This window comes from Ogataea polymorpha (genome assembly GCF_001664045.1).
Source record: "Ogataea polymorpha strain NCYC 495 leu1.1 chromosome Unknown OGAPOscaffold_1, whole genome shotgun sequence".
NCBI lineage: Eukaryota > Fungi > Ascomycota > Pichiomycetes > Pichiales > Pichiaceae > Ogataea > Ogataea polymorpha.
Window position 1 is genome coordinate 724332 of NW_017264698.1, and position 17436 is coordinate 741767.

The window sequence follows — 17436 nt, forward strand, 5'->3', positions numbered from 1 at the left end:
GGCCGGTTGTTTAATTAATATTGTTGTGACATACAGTTAATTGGAATTATTTGTGTAAAAAAAAAAAATAATAATATTTACCATAAATAAAAAAATCATAGTTTCTCTTCATGCCCACCCACGCCCAGGGCGACTCAATAAAACTGCTGACATTCAACCTATGGGGTTTGAAATACGTCTCAAAGCAGCGCCGTGAACGCATTGTGGCATTTGCGCGCAAGCTTCGGAGCCAGCCCGACTACGACGTCGTTGCCCTGCAAGAAATCTGGACCGACGAGGACTGGAAATCCATTGTCGATCTTTGTCAGGAAGTTTATCCGTATACACGAAGATATTCTTCCGGGATTCTCACAGGCCCTGGTCTAGCAATTTTGTCGAAAGTGCCAATCAGACGGACGTTTTTGTACCGTTTCCCTGTCAATGGAACACCCACAGCCTTTTACAGAGGTGACTGGTACGTTGGGAAGTCCGTTGCTGTGACGTTGCTGGAGCCACCTTACGAAGGGGCCTCGCCAGTGGCACTCCTAAACTCTCACATGCATGCACCCTACGCACTTACCGGCAGCTCTGCATACGCCTGTGTTAGAGCTTGTCAGGCCTGGGATATCGCGTCTGTTGCTCAGACATATAGCGAGGCCGGCTACGCTGTTATTCTGGTTGGCGATCTCAACTCGCGCCCGGGCTCGTTACCTTACAGAATCATGCAGTCCGAAGCAGGTCTCACGGACAGCTGGGAAGAAATCCACGGCCCCACTGATTCTGATAAACTGCGACAGATGTCGCCGGAGGATCAGATCAAACTTGGGGGAGCCACTTGCGACTCGACACTCAACACCTGGCGTGCAGATAGAGGCCCAGACGAGGCATGTCGCCTGGACTACGCCCTTATAGATAACACTCGGCTCCGTGCTCTGGACGCATCCGTGCAATTTACAGAAAAGATTCCTGGCATTGGCTCCTACTCGGACCATTTTGCGTATTCGGCAACCTTCGAAGTACTTGCGACATCAAACATGCTTCCATCGCGGCCGCCAAAATCGGAGAGGTTGCAACTCTATCAAGAACTCACCGATTTGGTGGCAGAATATTTGGCCTCCAGAAATTCGTGGCAGAGCCGGCTTCTTCTTTGGCACTTTTGGGTCTCTGCGTTTGTCTTCATTGCATTTCTGGCCGTCATCGTCGTTGTCTCGTTCCTTGCTCCCTGGGCATCAATTCTTTTCCTCTTTTTTGGAGGCCTCGTGCTGGCTACTGGATTGCTGAGCGGCCAGATCGGATTTCTGTTTTGCAGATCTGAGCGCAGAGCCATGACGGAAATCATTCTACAAGTGGCAGATGCTGCCCGCTTGCTACAAGACAGCTGAAATTATCAGCGGGATTATTCTCTCGGTTTTTTTCGCGTGCCTTAAAACAATATACCGGCTGTCCTGTTTAGGAAATACAATGTCGGAAGCCAAAAAATCAGATCTTGAGCTCTTTTTTTAAAATGACCACATCGTTCTAGTCAAAATGCCGAAGAAGGAACCCACGACAGAGACGACAGAGTCTCCAAATGACGGCGAGTACGTCTTGTCGCCCGAAGAGGAAGCCAGGTATGGCCGCTTTTCCAAGAACCAGAAACGGCTATTCATGACCATTATGGCTATAGCCACATCGCTTGGGCCGTACTCGTCTTCCGCGTACATGCCAGCAACACAGATGATTGCTGACGAATTCAGCACCACCGGATCCACCATTAACCTGTCTGGGACCGTTTTCAACGTCATGACTGCCATGTCGCCATGTCTGTTCAACCGCTTGTACGAATTCTATGGCTGCCGTCCAATTTTCATTTTCATGGCCACTCTCCTGTTGATACCCTCGATCCTCACTGCTGTTTCTGTGAACCTGCCTATGTTTTTCGTGTTTCGCAGTCTCACCGGCCTGTTCTCTTACTCGTTCATCAACATGGCCGCATCAATCACCGGCCACATTTACCAGCCCACCCAAAGGTCCACGGCATTGAGTTGCTGCTTGGCAGGCACCCTGGCAGCCAGTGCATTTGCGCCAGTCCTTGCGGGAGTCATCATCACCTACGCATCCTGGAGAATCATTTTCTGGGTGCAGACAGGCATCACTGCTTTGGTGTTGGTCATGGCCATCGTCTTTCTCAAGGAAACCACGCCAGAAACTGAATTCTCCATCTGGAAACGACAAACGTCTAAAAAATTCAAGCTCATCGCTGTCAATCCGTTCAAGGTTGTCTTTGCATTGCGCATCCCAACACTATTTCTCTCGGGCATCACCACGCTCTTGCTATCGTTCAATTATTTTGCATTGCTCACTCCAATCAGGTACGTTGTGGACCCGCGGTTTGGATTCACAAGTCCTATCCAGGGCTCTTTGTTCTATCTCGCTCCTGGCTGCGGCATGGTCATATCCACCCAGTTTGCCGGCAGATACGCCGATTGGGTGCTGAAACGCGCAATCAAAAGAAGACACGGGCGGCTTGTGAGCGAGGACAGACTGCAGGCGTGTTTGCCGGCCATGCTGCTTATGTTTTCGTCGATCATAATTTACGGCTGGTCCATCCAGGAGAAAAAGGGCGGCCTGGTGCTACCAATCGTCATGATGTTCCTCAACGGACTGTCCCAGACGTTTGTGTACACGCCGATAAACTCTTATTGCATTGGAAGCTTGCCCGAAATAGGCTCGCCGATCGCGCTGGGTTCCAACTATTTTATCCGCAACATTGGAGCTGCTATTGGGTCCGGAGTCACCTTGCCCCTGTTCGATGCCATCGGCATCGGATGGTCCAGCGTTATTAATGGGATCCTCATAGTCGTGGCCTTTGGCTCCACTATGCTATGCTACAAGCTGGGCCAAAGCTTGCGCACGAAATGGCTGAAAAAAAACGGTTATCGCTCTGTGGACGGGGACGACCGAGAAGGGTAGAATTAATATTCTCCTATTTAGTTGTTTTGACAGCCTAAATAATAAATATCTTGCTTTCGCGTGAAACACAAGAATCTCTCAATTATAAGTTAATCAGTCTCAGTCATGTCTGGCATCGAGTCGACTGAGGAGCCTTGCGACAGCATGACAGAGTCGCAGAGTCTGTCGCCTTTGGAGCCCGAAGAGCGGCAGACTCGCAAGGATTCTGGCTTGCAATCGCAAAGCCTTACCAAACGACACTTCGCCTTCTCGCCTCACCGACTAATCACATCGATATCGCGACATACGTCGCCTCACAAGCCACGACCGAAATCCGAATCAAGGGTGCCCGTGCCGAAACTGCATTCTCTACCGCCACAACGCCTGGCTAGCCCTGAGAGAGATAAGCCTTCCATAGAAGGCATATCCAAATCGTTTGTGAGTTTCCTCACTGCAGCCAGCGTCTACGCTGGGTTCCAGGACTTAGAAGGAGAAGACCAACAGGTATCGCCCGATGACGTTTCCGCGGGCGAGTCAGAGGACCAGCAAGCTGACGAATCGTCCGATGAACAGGAGGACGACGATCAGGATGACCGTACATTTTACGCCACAGACCCTTCGCCCACCGAGCTGACCATTAATGAGAATACGCCATTGCCAGAGCCAGAGCCACCGCGTCGGACCCTCCGCAAAGCCAGATCGCGGTTCGAGTTCTCTGTGGTGAAGAGGCTCTCTGAGAACGAAAATGACCAGCTGGCGCAGAAAAGAGCGATCGCGCTCTCGAACAAGCTGAAGAGAACATTTGACATTTCCGATACAGACGTCTTCATCAGTGATTATCCGTGCTGGTTGATGGGAGACGTTCTGTTGCAGGGCCATCTCTATATCACCAAGCACCACATCTTGTTCTTTGCATTTTTACCCAAGAAACAGGGCTCCATTTCGAAATCGGGCGCGCTGACCACGAAATCGTATCCGTCTCTTCGAGAGCACCGCAAATGGGCTGTCCTACGCAACAACACCTTCAGCGTGTATTCAAATTCGACAGATCTGTATTTTCCGCTACTGGTGATCGATCTCCGAACTGCTTTGCGCGCAGAAATTCTGCAAAGCAGTAGCACGAAGCAGAATCCAAGTAAACCGGTATGGATTCGGATCATAACAGAGTCAAGAACGCACTGGTTTCTTGCTGACAATTTGGCTTCAGCTAGATCCTGGGTCTCGAGTCTCAAGAAGCACATATTCGCCTCAAGGAACAAAGGCGACCAGGTGGCGATCAAGATCCCTCTGCAGAACGTGGTTGACCTGGAGCTGACCTCTGTCATCGGGGTGACCAAGAATTTGAGGATCAAGGTCATTGAGAGTGCAGATACGTTTGCCATAGATGACTACTTTCTGATGTTCTTTTCAAGAGGAGAAAAGGCCGTGGAGGATATCAAGAAAGTGATTCACGATGCGGGTATGGAGATCTCAGAGGGAACGAGCACGGAAAGCGAGGACGAGCAGGGTGTGGACAACAACCTTCTGAAATCCAAGATCGAGCTACTGAAAAAGTCTCCGTCAATGGTGCAGACCTCCAGTAAGTCGAATGTCCCCGTTATCCGAATGGACGAGCCTGCGGACGATTTCAGCCAAGAGCAAGAATCTGCAGAAAGCTCCAAACCTGTATCGGACGATGAGATTGTGTCGGCAGACGATAACCAAGAGTTGGAGGAGAAGCAACCACAGGACAATCTGGCAAACGCTGAAAAAGAAAGTCATGACAAAGTTTCAAGAGCTAACAGTCGTCGTACGTGGTCGACAAGGTCATTAGTGCAAGGCCTAACAGCTATCACTCAGGGATGGATGTCGCCCTCTCCCATGGCTCATTTCGATGAGAAATACGCAGTTTTGCGAGGAGAGGAGGATTCATACTTTGTCAAGGATGCAGAGCAGCGTAAAGCAGCTACAGAGCGGTTCAGAAAACATTTCTCTCTCACGGATGGTGAAAAGCTTATTGCCACATACCATGCATATCTGGTCAAGGGGATTCCTGCATACGGTAAGATATATCTTGGGTCCAATGAGATGTGTTTCCGTTCGACGTTGCCCGGAACAGGAACAATAATGATCCTCCCTTTTTCGGATATCGAAAACGTGAATAAGGAGAAAGGTTTTCGATTTGGATACTCTGGGCTGGTTGTCGTCATTCACGGACATGAGGAACTGTTTTTCGAGTTTGCCAGCGACCAAGCGCGGGACGATTGTGAGTTCATGCTTCTGAAGCAAATGGATATGTTCAAGAAAGGAAGCACCGATAGCAGTCCTCCGAATGCGAGCGAAGGTTCGAGCGATGAGAGTTGCAATTTAGCAGAGTCCAATACAAGTTTAGCATCTGCCAGATTGAGGATGTTCGAAAATCGAATCCATGATGCAATTGGCCTGGACGTGCCGATCATCATAGAAGAGCATCCATTGACCAAAACCAAAGTTAGGCCGTTGAAATCTTACAGATTCACGCTGTTGACGATTGGATCCAGAGGAGACGTTCAGCCTTATATTGCATTGGGAAAGGCCTTGATGAAAGAGGGCCACCAGGTTCGTATTGTCACGCATGCCGAGTTCGAGCCTTGGATCAAGAAACATGGTATTAGGTTTGCATCGATAGCGGGAGATCCATCAGAACTCATGGCATTGATGGTCACCCATCCAACCATAAATTACAACTTTATAAAGGAGGCCAAGTCAAAGTTCCGGAGCTGGATCGATGACCTGTTGGTCACATCATGGAAAGCCTGTCAGGACACAGATATTCTGATCGAGTCTCCGTCGTCAATATGTGGTATTCACATTGCTGAGAAGCTGCAAATTCCTTACTTCCGTGCTTTTACCATGCCGTGGACACGTACGAGAGCGTATCCTCACGCCTTCATGGTTCCCGATCAGAAACTGGGCGGCGCATACAACTATATGACCCATGTGGCTTTCGAAAATGGATACTGGCGAGGAACCGCTCATCAGGTGAATAAATGGCGTGTTGAAACGTTAAGGCTGCCTAAAACGTCTCTAGCAGAGATGAAACAGAATAACGTTCCTTTCCTTTATAACGTTTCGCCAACCGTCTTTCCTCCTTCTGTGGATTTTGCTGAGTGGGTCAAAGTTACCGGTTACTGGTTTTTGGATGAAAGCGAGACGTACCAGCCACCCGAGGTTCTGACTAAGTTCATCGAGCAGGCGAGAAAAGACGGGAAAAAGGTGGTTTACATTGGATTTGGGTCCATCGTCGTTTCCAAGCCTTCAGAACTCACCCAAGCGGTTGTGGACGCTGTTCTTGAGGCCGATGTCAGGTGCATTCTGAATAAAGGGTGGTCAGATCGTCTGGGAACGAAGACCGAAATTGAGGTGGTGCTTCCACCTGAAATATATAATGCTGGAAGCGTGCCCCATGATTGGCTATTTCCTCAGATCGATGCTGCTGTTCATCACGGAGGCTCTGGAACGACAGGAGCTTCGTTGCGGTTCGGGGTGCCGACAATCATCAAGCCGTTTTTTGGAGACCAGAAGTTTTATGCAGGAAGAGTCGAAGACCTTGGATGTGGTGTTAGTCTGAAAGATTTGAACTATAAGAGTCTGGCGAGGGCTCTCAAGGAGGTGACCACCAACACAAGGATTATCGAAAAGGCTAAACTTGTGGGAGCGAGAATCCGGTCCGAAACAGGCGTTCAAACTGCCATTGAAACAATTTACAACGAAATGGAGTACGCTCGGAGTTTATCAATCAGCAAGGTGAAACCAGTTTCTGTTGTAAAGAGCGACGAGGAGTTTGATGACGATAAAGACGAGGAAGTTGAAGGCTCGTGGTTACTGGTTTGAAATACTTGTCAATTAATAATATCCTTTGTTATACACTCTATCACCAATTTGCAACGTCCTCAGCCTCACCGAAAACGCTTTCCTTGTGTTCTGTGTCGTCGTCCTGCCAATCTGGATTATTGCCCTCGTGGTCCATAATCTCCTTGATATGGGCTTTTTCGAAATTTAATATCAAGTCATTGATTTCCTTGAATTCTAGCAGGAACGCATCATGTCCTTCTGGAGAGTTGATTTTCTTGAGCGTTGAGTTTGGCATGTTTTTGGCAATGAAGATCTGCTCACTGAGCGTGAACAGCGCGTCCGAGTCGATTCCAATAATCAGGGACGGCTGCTTCAGGCTCTGCAGTGCTTTTGCGGCGTCATTGTCGAATTCTGGGCGGTCGCGGCCGACGTCGTGCGTGTCGAGCTTCCTCGTGATGGATATGTAGCAGTTGGCGTCAAATCGATGGTGGAACTTTTGTGCTTGGTACCTGAGATAGCTCTGTGCTGAGAAGTAGTGTTGCGGTCTGCGTTTTGGTCTGGTTCTAGCCGATGTGGCAGAGCTTAGGCTTTCTGTGTCTGCCGAGGAAACTGATGAGTCCATTGAGTTTGAGCGACTAGCGTGTCTCGACTCAAACGATCTCCTGTGCACAGAGGCACCGTGGTTGTGGATTTGCCAATGCTCTTCCTTTGCCGAAGGAGAGTCCTCGATCGCATTAGCCTCGTCGGGGCCCGGAGTGCTCTGTTGGCTCTTATTCTTCTGCTGTTCTGTTGGCTGTCCACGACCAAATCTGCTCTCAAACGAATTTCGCGACCTGTATGTGAGTAAAGCTGCCATCCGCGCAGCTCCAAGCCCATTCACAGGAGGGTCTTCCAGACTATAGTAGCCGTCGTCGTATTTGGGGTCGGAATATATGCACTGTCTCTGGGCCTCTCCCCACGAGATGCACCATGCCGAGTGTCTCGCACTGGTTGCCAGCGCAACAAGGTTTTTCACAAACCGTCCTTCGTCAACAAAACACCATTCCAGAGCGAGCATGCCTCCCATGGATCCACCCACACACATCGCTATCTGTTTCACTCCCAGAGAGTCCAGAACCAGCTTATGAATACGCACATCATCACGCACCGTGCAGATCGGAAATTCCGGGCCGTACAGCTGGTTATACTCGGGATCCATAGTCACAGGCGAGGCAGATCCATACGGAGACCCTAGCGAGTTCAGGCAGATGATGAAATACTTGGTAGGGTCGAACGCACGGTCGCGTCCTATCAATGGTCCCCACCAGTCCTTTACATCCGCAGAGCCGGTCAGGGCGTGTGCTATAAGCATGCAGTTGTCTCCTTTGTCGTTGAGCTTTCCCCATGTCTTGTACGCCACCGGCACTTTGTACAGCACGTCACCCGATTCGAGCTCGAACTCTGGGATCTCTACAATTGTCTGGCCACTCACGAGCTTCGAAAATGGGTTTTCGGGCTGTTCTTTGACGATCTTGTACCCCATGTCGGTGTGCGAGTTGAACTCTGACTCTTTTTTTAAATGTATTTTGTAGTTTTTTTTTTTGTGGTTGCACTGCCTCTCATTCTCAATGAAAAAACCACCTAAAATCAGAGTACGGACCGGCTCCTGGACCGAATGTGGCGAGGAGGTGGCCAGACAGATCGAGAAACAGAACTTCCCCAACAGGATTGATTTTTTGGTGCCGAAAAACGTGTTTGTGAGCAAGAACATCGAGGCCAGACTCGCCGATCTCGAATACAGCTACGGTATTGTAGACTGCTCGCTGCACAAAATACTGCAGAGCTGTGTGAAACTGGCGTCGCAAATTGACATTGGAAGTATCCAGGTGGTTTCTGTTGCCCAGCATGCTGAGCATGAAGACACTGTTTCTCTGATACGAGGCATTCTGACGCTTCGCCTGACCGCAGAATCCTTCTACAAATCTGGACTCAAGGGCGTCCGTTCGGCTCTTTCACAGGGAAATACAAACATCAGACAGCAGCTGTTTGTGGTGCAGCTCGATCTGAGCCAGCTGGCGACGGAAGACAGAAACTCGCTTCGACTCTTCTGGTTTGCGGAAAAATACCAGAAACCGCTCCGATTCGCAGTGGTTGGAGACTTGCAGCTGGAGGGAGTGCGCAAGGTTACTTTCCAGCCCACTGTTAGTAGACTGGGCCGTCTTTGCATGCCCAGCCTGGTTCCGCTGGACGACGAGGAGTGGCTGTCCACGACGCTAGAATGGCTAGCATATGCGTCCATCAACGGCCCGCAGCTCTCGCCGTTCGACAAAACGGACGCCAACGTCTCGACCTACCGCGAAACCGTGGAGCTACACAACGAGGAGGAAATTTATAGGGTGTCCTTGAGCGGTCTGGTGTCCACGTCAACGGCAGAGCAGCTCCTGCAACTGTTCGACGCAAGCTGGGTAGCCATGCTAAAATATGGCGTGCAAGACTCCAACGTGGGTTTTGGCAGGTCGGAACACATGCCAGGGCCAAACGTCCAGGCATTGCTGAAAAACGGCGACGCATTTGCTCTGTGGCATCAATCGCGTTGATATATGTACATTATTATTCTATTCACTCATCCTTTTCTTCCGTCTCTTCGCCGCTCTCGCTCTTGGAAAGCAGTCTGTTGAGCTCGCTCTTGGGGTCCGCATACAACTTGTCGAAATTGTCGTACTCCACAATCACACCCTTATGGTTGAAAACCACAATTTTGTCGCTGGTCTTGATGGTGCTTAACCGGTGAGCGATGCTGATGGTGGTCAGACCAGCCTCCTGTCTCAGCTTGAGCGTGCGCTTGATGGCCTCCTCCGACTTGGCATCCAGTGCAGACGTGGCCTCGTCCAGAATCAAGATGCTTGGCCCAAGAAGCAGCTCTCCACGCGAACTGTAAGCCTCAGGAACCGACACTTTCTTGTCGGTGCGATGGCCCAAAAGCAGCGTTCTTGCAAGTGCTATCCTCTGTTTCTGTCCTCCGCTAAGCTGAGTGCCCCTGGAGCCGACCACAGTCTCCAGTTTGTCTGGGAAGTTGTTGATGAAGTTAGTGCAGTTGGCAAGATCGCACACTTTTTGGATCTCCTCCTCGGTAGCATCCATCTTTCCGTATGTGATATTCTCCCTTAGAGTGCCAGAAAAGAGCATGGGCTCCTGCTGGACAACTCCCGTCTGTTCTCTGAAACTAGCCAGACTGACGTCCGTCAGAGGTTGGCCGTCGATCAGAATGCTACCGGAGAGTGGCTCGTAGTGGCGCAGAAGTAGCTGAGCCACAGTACTTTTTCCGCACCCGCTCGGCCCAACGAGACAGACATGGTCACCCTTATTGATTTTGAGGTTCAAAGAGCCAAACACCTGGTGGGTCGGCCGTGTTGGGTACTTAAAGGCGACGTTTCTGAACTCAATGTTCCCCAACACGTTGATTTTCTTTCCCTCAGAAGGAACAATGGCCGGTTGCAGTCTGATGAGCTCAAACACACGTTCTGACGCTCCCACGCCCTTCATCAGCTCGGAATAGAAGTTCGACAGCGAGTACACGCTTGACGCGCTAAATGTCGTGTATAGCATGTACGACGAAAGCTCTCCAATGGAGAGTTCTCCTTGACGCACCATCTGTACGCCCAACGACAGCAGTCCTATGAGGAAAACGTTACCGACAAAGCCATTGCCTGCAAAAAAGTAGCCATTAAGCCGTCCTTCATAGACAGACAGGTTGTACAGTTTCTGGACCTCCTTGCGGAACTTGCCCACCTCGTACTCCTCGTTGTTAAAGCTCTGGATAGTTTTTGTGAAGTTGAATTGCTCCTCAGACACTTTGGTGAGGTTTCCGAGCTGTTTCTGGATATCTTTGGATAAGGCCTTGATTTTTCTTCCAAACACTAACGACATAAAGATGAGAACAGGGAAGATCAACGTCATGTAGCCTGTAAGCTTCACGGAAATAGTCACCATCATAACAATTCCAACAAGCCCGCTGATAGACGAACGCAAGCCGTCACTGATATTCTGGGTAACTGAGCGCGCCACAATGGTCGAGTCATTAACCAGACGTGAGATCAGATCACCCGACTTGTGGTAATCCCAAAACTTAGCATCCTGGTAGAATATTTTTCGCAAGATATCAAGTCTCAGCCTGGCCATGATCCGCTCACCGACTTTGCGCAAAAGAATGATCCTTCCAAAGTTCGCAGACGCTCCCAGGAAAAAAAGAACCCCCACCGCGGCGTAGAATTGGTTAGCAGGCACTTCATAGGACAGTATGCTAATCGCGGACTTCTGATCCTCGGCTTTCGCCATGTCTATCACTTTTCCCATTATCATAGGAAAAACCATTGAAACAGAGGACGAAACAAAGAGGAGCAATATGGCAATTGACATTGTAGGGATTTCTGTCTTTGTGAGCCTGAGCAATTCCCATATTTCTTTGAACGACGACTTTTTCTTTTGTCCACCATCGGTGCCATCCTTGGGCTCCGCTTTCGATTCTTTTTCGGATTCGAGTTTCTGGCTGGTCGAGCTGAACCTTCTTGCAACCTGCACTGGACTGAAGCTAACAACAGGCCTCACAATGTCCGAACGACTGAGGGGGGCCCGTGTTCGGCTCAGCATTCTCACGCTCGAGAGCGGAGCAATGGCAGGATGGCACACACCACGATGTATCACTAATCTGCCGAGTAATCTTGGGAACAACAGCATGTATTAAATAAGACCTTAGATTATGAATGGAGACACTAGTGGAATATTTTGTTCATTTAAGAAATTCCGCGACTTGATTAATTCGTAGTAATTATAAATAGTTGGTTATTTTCACCGTCTCGCTGAATTTTTTACTAGAAACCATACTCGCTGCCACCGAAAACGCCAAACAGATCGCCCACGAGGTTCGACATAGCCATATTGTCTGGATTCGTGGCCCCTGTAATATCAGGAAACCCGGAGATGTCGAACGATGGCAGCCAGTTTTCGTCTATTAGTTCTGTGAGAGACGGCTCCAGAACTCCTGGAGGCATGTCTTGAGTGCGCTCATTTAGTAAAGCAGGTTTCCGTCTGGAAGGGCTCTCTGTAATATGGGGTACAGTCGACGGCTCTCTAAGCTTGCCTCTCTCTGCGCTGACGAGCGGTGTACCGTAGTACCTTCTCTCGTCCGGCTCGTATCGTCGCAATGACTCATCCAAAATGGCACTCGTGTATAGCGTCCGCCGTTCTAAGTTGACCTCCTTATTCACGGTATTCAGTATGCCCCGAATCAGCATCTGCCGTCTTGACTTGTCTGTCAGAAACATTTTGAGACTGAACATCACAAAATCGGCCATGGGCCACTTTTTCTTCGTCTCTGCAAGAACATTAATGCACGCAAGAATCGACCGATGTGCGATCTCCGAGATCTTCGGGTCTTTGTTGTACAGGTGGTACACCATCATCGTGCCTGCGCTCCACATACTGTAGATTATCATGCCGTTGTACTTCTCCTGAAGCTGGTGCTTTGTGAAATACTCACCAATCAGCATAACCGTATACGCTGCTTTGAACGAGACGCTCCACGACGGGAGCGCGTCCAGATTCTCTGAGGCTCTTTCTGGACGCGAGCTGCTCACAATGTTGCTGCGGTGGATGAAAAGCAGCACCGTATGGTATTCCAGTGCGAGACAAGCGGCGTAGAAGTTAGGAGGGCTCGTTTTGTCGCGCACATCCAGTTTCAGCGTGTCGGGCAGCTTCTGGATCCATTCGTAAAGCAGCATGTCACACTCTTTGAGCAGGGAATACGTGGAGGCGCTTTTTTCCGTGATTTTAGAAATTAAATTCTGGTTGTCCATAATGTTTCTCGTCACTTTGGCGAGAGCCAATTTATGCAGGAAAAAATCCTTATCCAGATCGCTTGTGTCAAACTCGTAGCCAAAAGAGCCTTCTTTGCTGTCCACAAGAGTCTCCCTCGTCGGCCATGGAACCTCGCACTCGGAAAGATCAATGGAAAACGGTCTGGCAAAGGTGAAAGAGCTGTAAGTGTCTCTGATGAAAATGGCCCACCATATTCGCTTGTAAAGGTTTTTCTCCATGATAGACAGCTCTGGCCGCTGGTCGAAATTTCGATTAAGCCCAATGCACAAGGCAGTCGACGCTGCCAGCTTGATGGTATTGAGGAAAATGCCATTTTTCGTGTTCCCAACATGGGAATCCCAGTAGTTTCCAAAAACTATCATCGATTGAAGCAACGGGATTGGCTCTGTCTCCACGTGGTGCTCAAAAAGCGCTTTGGCACGGCGGTTGAGAAGCATACTTAATTTCTCCTGGTGGGCCCGTTCTTCGTCTGTCCAATTGGGATCGCCATAGACTCGGGAGCCTGCAAACAGCACAGACTGCAGCAGGAGTAAGCTCTGCGGATTTTTCAGCGTTAGATAATCTTCCAGAAACTGCTGCTTATTTATCACTGGCAGCTGGGGGTGCAGCACCCGGAAATAGCTATCAATGTAACTTTCGAACAATTGCTCGTCCGGAATATGGAAGCAACCCAGCCCTTCCAAATAATTATACTCCACCTTATTCAGGTGAAACAATTGCAGATATTCCGTTCTTTTCTTCTCGTCCATGTACTCTTTCAACGCCATGTGCAGGAAAGTCGAAGGCCCGTAGTACTCATCAATAGCAGACGACGTGATATCCCGTTGCAACATTCTGTTCGGGTCGAGTCTTCGCGCATATAACTCAGGTAGCTCGGTCCGCGGGTCCTTGCCGATGAACTTGGGTATATCTGGCATCTTGCTCGACTTGAGAAATTTGCTGTCCGACCTGAACTTATCCACCTTTTCACTGCTTCGTTTTTTAGGTTCAGGAAGTAAACAGTCGATATCGAAGTGAACGCAGTTGGAACATTTATCGGGGTAGGTCAGCGTAACGTCGCATTTAACTTTTCTTTCACGGCAGACCAAGCAAGCCCGAGCAGATCGCCGTCTTTTTTTGAGATCATTGATCCCAGGTCGGCCGGAGGCTTGCATTTTGAAAAGTAACCATAAATTAGTTCCACTTTTTAATGTATAGATTTATTATTTTTTCCACTTTTTTAGAGTTTGGGATAGTATTGCACTTGTTTTTTCAGTTACTAGCAAGGGAGCCGTTGGTGATTAGAATATTCTATGGGAGCTATGTCTCCTGAATACAAACAACTCTACATTGACAATCAGCCCTATCTATCGGTTATTCAAGCCGACTCTTGATAAGCCTATAGAGATGGGGAAAGATTATATCTGACGTCTCGCCTCCAACTCTGTCGTACACACCTCGAGACTGGTAGAACCGCTTGATCGGCTCCAATTGCTCGTAATAGGTTTTTAGTCTTTTGCGAACTGTCTCCGGATTGTCGTCTGGCCGCTGAAATAGTGGCTCGCCGGTAACATCGTCCCTAAACGGGACCTTGGGAGGATTATACTCCAAGTTGTAAACTCTTCCCGATGAGTGCATCCACCGATTTGCAATTCTTCCAACGATTACATCGGGCGGAACGTCTAATTCAACAACCAGATTTATACGATTATCTTGAAGCCGACGTTCCAGTTCCAGTGCTTGGCTGCTAGTTCGCGGAAAGCCATCTAGCAGAAACGACTTGTCTATAATGTTTCTCCTTACAAGCTCTGTTTCCACCATTCCTGCCATCAATTCGTCGGGAAGCAGTTTCCCCTCCTTGATATATGCATCAGCAAGTCTTCCTATTGGGGTTGAGTTCTGGATCTCAGTCCGCAAAAGATCGCCCGTGGAAATAGAAGTGAGATGAGGTATTTGTTTCAATAACCTCGATGTAAGTGTGCCTTTGCCCGATCCAGGTGCTCCCAGAAGAACAAGTCGAAGCGGCATAAAGGAATAAATATATTTTTGACGGGGAAAGATTTCTGAGATAGCCCTTATTGTACAAATGGTGCGGCTGGATGGAAAGTGGCTGAATGCTGATTTTGCAACCTTACGATAGACGATTTCTGGACAGCAACAGTACTAAAGGTTTTCTCACTTGCCCAGAAAATTGTCCCGACACAGGCTTCATGAGGGCGAACTAGTTTCTGCCCTAGCCCGTTCTCGCTTATCAGATAGTCGTAGTCGTGTATGCGAATAAAAAAAAATTTTTTGAAAATAATTTTGATTTAATTCCAAGACCCTAGCGATGGAATTATCAGTTTCTGACAAAGACAAGAGCATCCTGCTTGAGAAGAAGAATGTGCTGAGCCCAAGTGTTCTTGATAAATATAGGTTGGCAGGCCAAATTACTCAAACTTGTCTTGCTTACTTGACTGGGCTCATCAACGACTCGTACCATCTTGGGAAGCATGAACCCTATTCTATCGCAGAACTTTGTCTGCTTGGAGACTCGCACATGAAGGTTGCGCTTGATAACGCATACAAGAATCAGGTTAGGGAAAAAGGTATTGCTCAGCCCGTCACTATCGACGTCAACGATGTCGTAGTTGGGTATTCACCTGAAGTTGACGATGAGACAAACTTTAAATTCAAAGCCGGAGACATTGTTACCATCAACCTTGGCTGTCATATTGATGGATACACCTCTAATCTGTCGCACACACTTGTGATATACCCTCCAGGAGCTTCTGTGGGCCCCCTGCTTGGCTCCAGTGCAGACGCAATCTGTGCTTCCTATATTGCATCTGAAACCGTGATCGCTTTACTTGCATTGTCTCTGACACCAGAGAAAATTCCTCAGTCTTTGGCTGATGGCTCGGGCTTGATCCGAGGATCCACCATTAGACAGATCGTGGACTCCATTGCCGAGAGTTTCAACTGCGTGGTTGTGCCAACGTCCAAAGTTAGAAGGATAAGGCGGTTCCTCGCGGGTCAGGCAGAAGGAATTGTTGCTGAGAGGGATTTCAAAGGTGTTGTTTGGTCTGAAGCTGATCAAGAGCTCAAGCTATTGAAAAAATCGCCAAAGTTTAATGCTAGTCAGGAGCTCGCGACTTACGACAAGACCAAGAGTGCGAGGGTGACAGCTTCTTCTGCAGTTCCAACTGACGACTTTGTTGTGTCTCCTGGCGAAGTTTACACAGTCGACATCAAGATGGCACCTTTGCAGGCAACCGAAGGACCTGGCTTGATCACTCTCCAGGCCGTTGATAATGTGACTGGTGCAAATCACTCTAATGAAGCCTTCAGACCTAGACCCAGTATATTTGTGCGAGACGTTGCCATCTCACACCAGTTGAAACTGAAAACGTCAAGGAAACTGCTCTCGACCATCGACAACAAGTTGTCTGTCTACCCCTTCAAACTCACGCATTTGACATCTGGCTTCCCATTTGACCTTTCGGGAGACATTGAGCAGCAGCTCAGGTCCATTCAGCAGGAAATGAAGCCAGCTCGGTTGGGACTTGTAGAGCTCGCTAACAGACACCTTGTTGTCGCAAAGCCTATCTTGAGGGCCAGATTTGTGCCTCTGCAGGTTATCTTGAATGCTTCAACTTCCACTGGTGTCAATGGATATGACGCGGAAAATCCTGTTCTGCCGGGCCTGGAGCTGCCGCTGCCCCGGCTGGGTTTGACCTCTTTGAAGCTAAAATCGTTGCTAAAGGCCTCAAAGGAAATTCCAGTGGCTCGTGAACTGTCCACTGTTGTTTTGAATGGCGACAACAACGAACTGATACGCTTAAGTGGTGGCCTTTCGACCTCGAAACCAAGCTGGGTGCACTCTAAATTCCAGCTTTCTGGAACTGTAGCACAGAGCGTGAACGATCTTGTGCAATTGACGCAGGACCAGAGATTTGGACTGAAAATCAAGGAGTGTCAGCCAATGAAAAGCAGTAATTAGATTATAGATAAGCTAACAAGGACACATCCTTTTTCTTTGCAATAAAAGGGCTAAAGTGCGAAGGAAACTTTTTGCATCTCTGCACCTGGTAGGGTAACGGGTCATTTCATTTATGGAGGGGAGCAGCGCGAATGGAAATTTTACTGCGGCTCTTTTCGCCAGGCGGCGCCTGCAAATCGGAATTTGTACTGGCTCCTTTGTGATTTATTTACTTTATAATATTTTGAATATACTATCTTCAATTTCATACCAGCTCTTGTGTTAGTCAAAAGTGGCAAAACATCCGGTGATAAAGTCATACTCAGTCATATTTGTAAGTATCGGTAAAACGTTTTGTGCAAGTCGGAAGCATATTGTGGCAATCGGTTATCCTTAGCATCACAGCGGCCCAAATCAGATTCAGATGGTCGGGATCGCTCATCCAGAAGTGAATAAAACGTCGACACTGTTATGAAAAGCTTTTCAGTAACGAGAATCTGCCCTGGGTGGTCAAATTGTTTGAGATGATGCCATCCAGATATTCCACTCGCAGAAGACGACAAATAAAAGCTCAGGTACGGGTTTCGACTTGTGGCACTCGAAATCCATGTCACTTGAGAAACACGTATACGTTGAGAGTCCTGAGATCATCGTTTGTGGTCACGAAACCTGCTGAGGAGCCTATCACAGGTCGTGGAAAACGCAACATAACGAAATGACTGTTATGGTGTAGAGTTGTTGCCGATTCAGGTGAGATGTTTTTTTTTTCATTGCTAAGCGGCGGTGCTCACAACCGATTAACACGTATTTGGTGGAAAAAAGTGAAAACAAGTGAGGAAATCAAAGGGATACCCGTTGTCTACTTTAATTGCTACCGACTTGTAAGCATCAGGTTGAAGCCCCCCAATACTAACAGTTTT

General features: G+C 48.6%; 7 protein-coding genes across 8 annotated transcripts; 5 read left to right on the forward strand and 2 right to left on the reverse strand.

Annotated features, from left to right (window-relative positions):
• Positions 1–110: 110 nt before the first annotated feature.
• On the forward strand, positions 111–1361 carry OGAPODRAFT_11046 (uncharacterized protein; the record flags this gene model as incomplete). Its single annotated transcript, XM_018353257.1, has 1 exon — positions 111–1361. One exon carries the CDS (start codon positions 111–113, stop codon positions 1359–1361), a length of 1251 nt encoding a protein of 416 aa, XP_018213169.1.
• Positions 919–2931, forward strand: OGAPODRAFT_96764 (uncharacterized protein; the record flags this gene model as incomplete). The annotated part of the gene is made up of 1 exon (XM_018357915.1): positions 919–2931. Exon 1 carries the CDS (start codon positions 1507–1509, stop codon positions 2929–2931), a length of 1425 nt encoding a protein of 474 aa, XP_018213170.1. The 5' UTR covers positions 919–1506.
• Positions 2932–3035: 104 nt separating this feature from the next.
• OGAPODRAFT_15233 (uncharacterized protein) lies at positions 3036–8244 on the forward strand (the record flags this gene model as incomplete). Its single annotated transcript, XM_018353594.1, has 1 exon — positions 3036–8244. A coding segment is annotated over one exon (3727 nt), but the record flags the coding sequence as incomplete, so codon positions are not given.
• On the reverse strand, positions 6803–8245 carry OGAPODRAFT_22750 (L-homoserine-O-acetyltransferase; the record flags this gene model as incomplete). Its single annotated transcript, XM_018355222.1, has 1 exon — positions 6803–8245. The coding sequence occupies one exon, from the start codon at positions 8243–8245 to the stop codon at positions 6803–6805; it is 1443 nt and encodes a 480-aa protein (XP_018213172.1).
• An 85-nt stretch (positions 8246–8330) lies between these two features.
• On the forward strand, positions 8331–9299 carry OGAPODRAFT_6138 (uncharacterized protein; the record flags this gene model as incomplete). Its single annotated transcript, XM_018355782.1, has 1 exon — positions 8331–9299. One exon carries the CDS (start codon positions 8331–8333, stop codon positions 9297–9299), a length of 969 nt encoding a protein of 322 aa, XP_018213173.1.
• A 22-nt stretch (positions 9300–9321) lies between these two features.
• On the reverse strand, positions 9322–14597 carry OGAPODRAFT_6139 (uncharacterized protein; the record flags this gene model as incomplete). 2 transcript variants are annotated; one of them, XM_018355783.1, is made up of 3 exons in its annotated part: positions 9322–11320; positions 11572–13545; positions 13985–14583. In XM_018355783.1, the coding sequence occupies 3 exons, from the start codon at positions 14581–14583 to the stop codon at positions 9322–9324; spliced, it is 4572 nt and encodes a 1523-aa protein (XP_018213174.1). The 2 variants fall into 2 exon arrangements, with proteins under 2 accessions (XP_018213174.1, XP_018213175.1); XM_018355784.1 differs by lacking the exons at positions 9322–11320; positions 11572–13545 and having other exon boundaries at positions 13860–14597.
• Positions 14598–14710: 113 nt separating this feature from the next.
• Positions 14711–16569, forward strand: OGAPODRAFT_15237 (uncharacterized protein). Its single transcript, XM_018353595.1, has one exon. It carries the CDS (start codon positions 14885–14887, stop codon positions 16535–16537), a length of 1653 nt encoding a protein of 550 aa, XP_018213176.1. The 5' UTR covers positions 14711–14884; the 3' UTR covers positions 16538–16569.
• The last annotated feature ends 867 nt before the right edge of the window (positions 16570–17436 follow it).

Excerpts from the sequence above, each read along its gene's own strand:
- OGAPODRAFT_15237 (XM_018353595.1), top strand. The coding sequence starts at position 14,885 with ATGGAATTATCAGTTTCTGACAAAGACAAGAGCATCCTGCTTGAGAAG.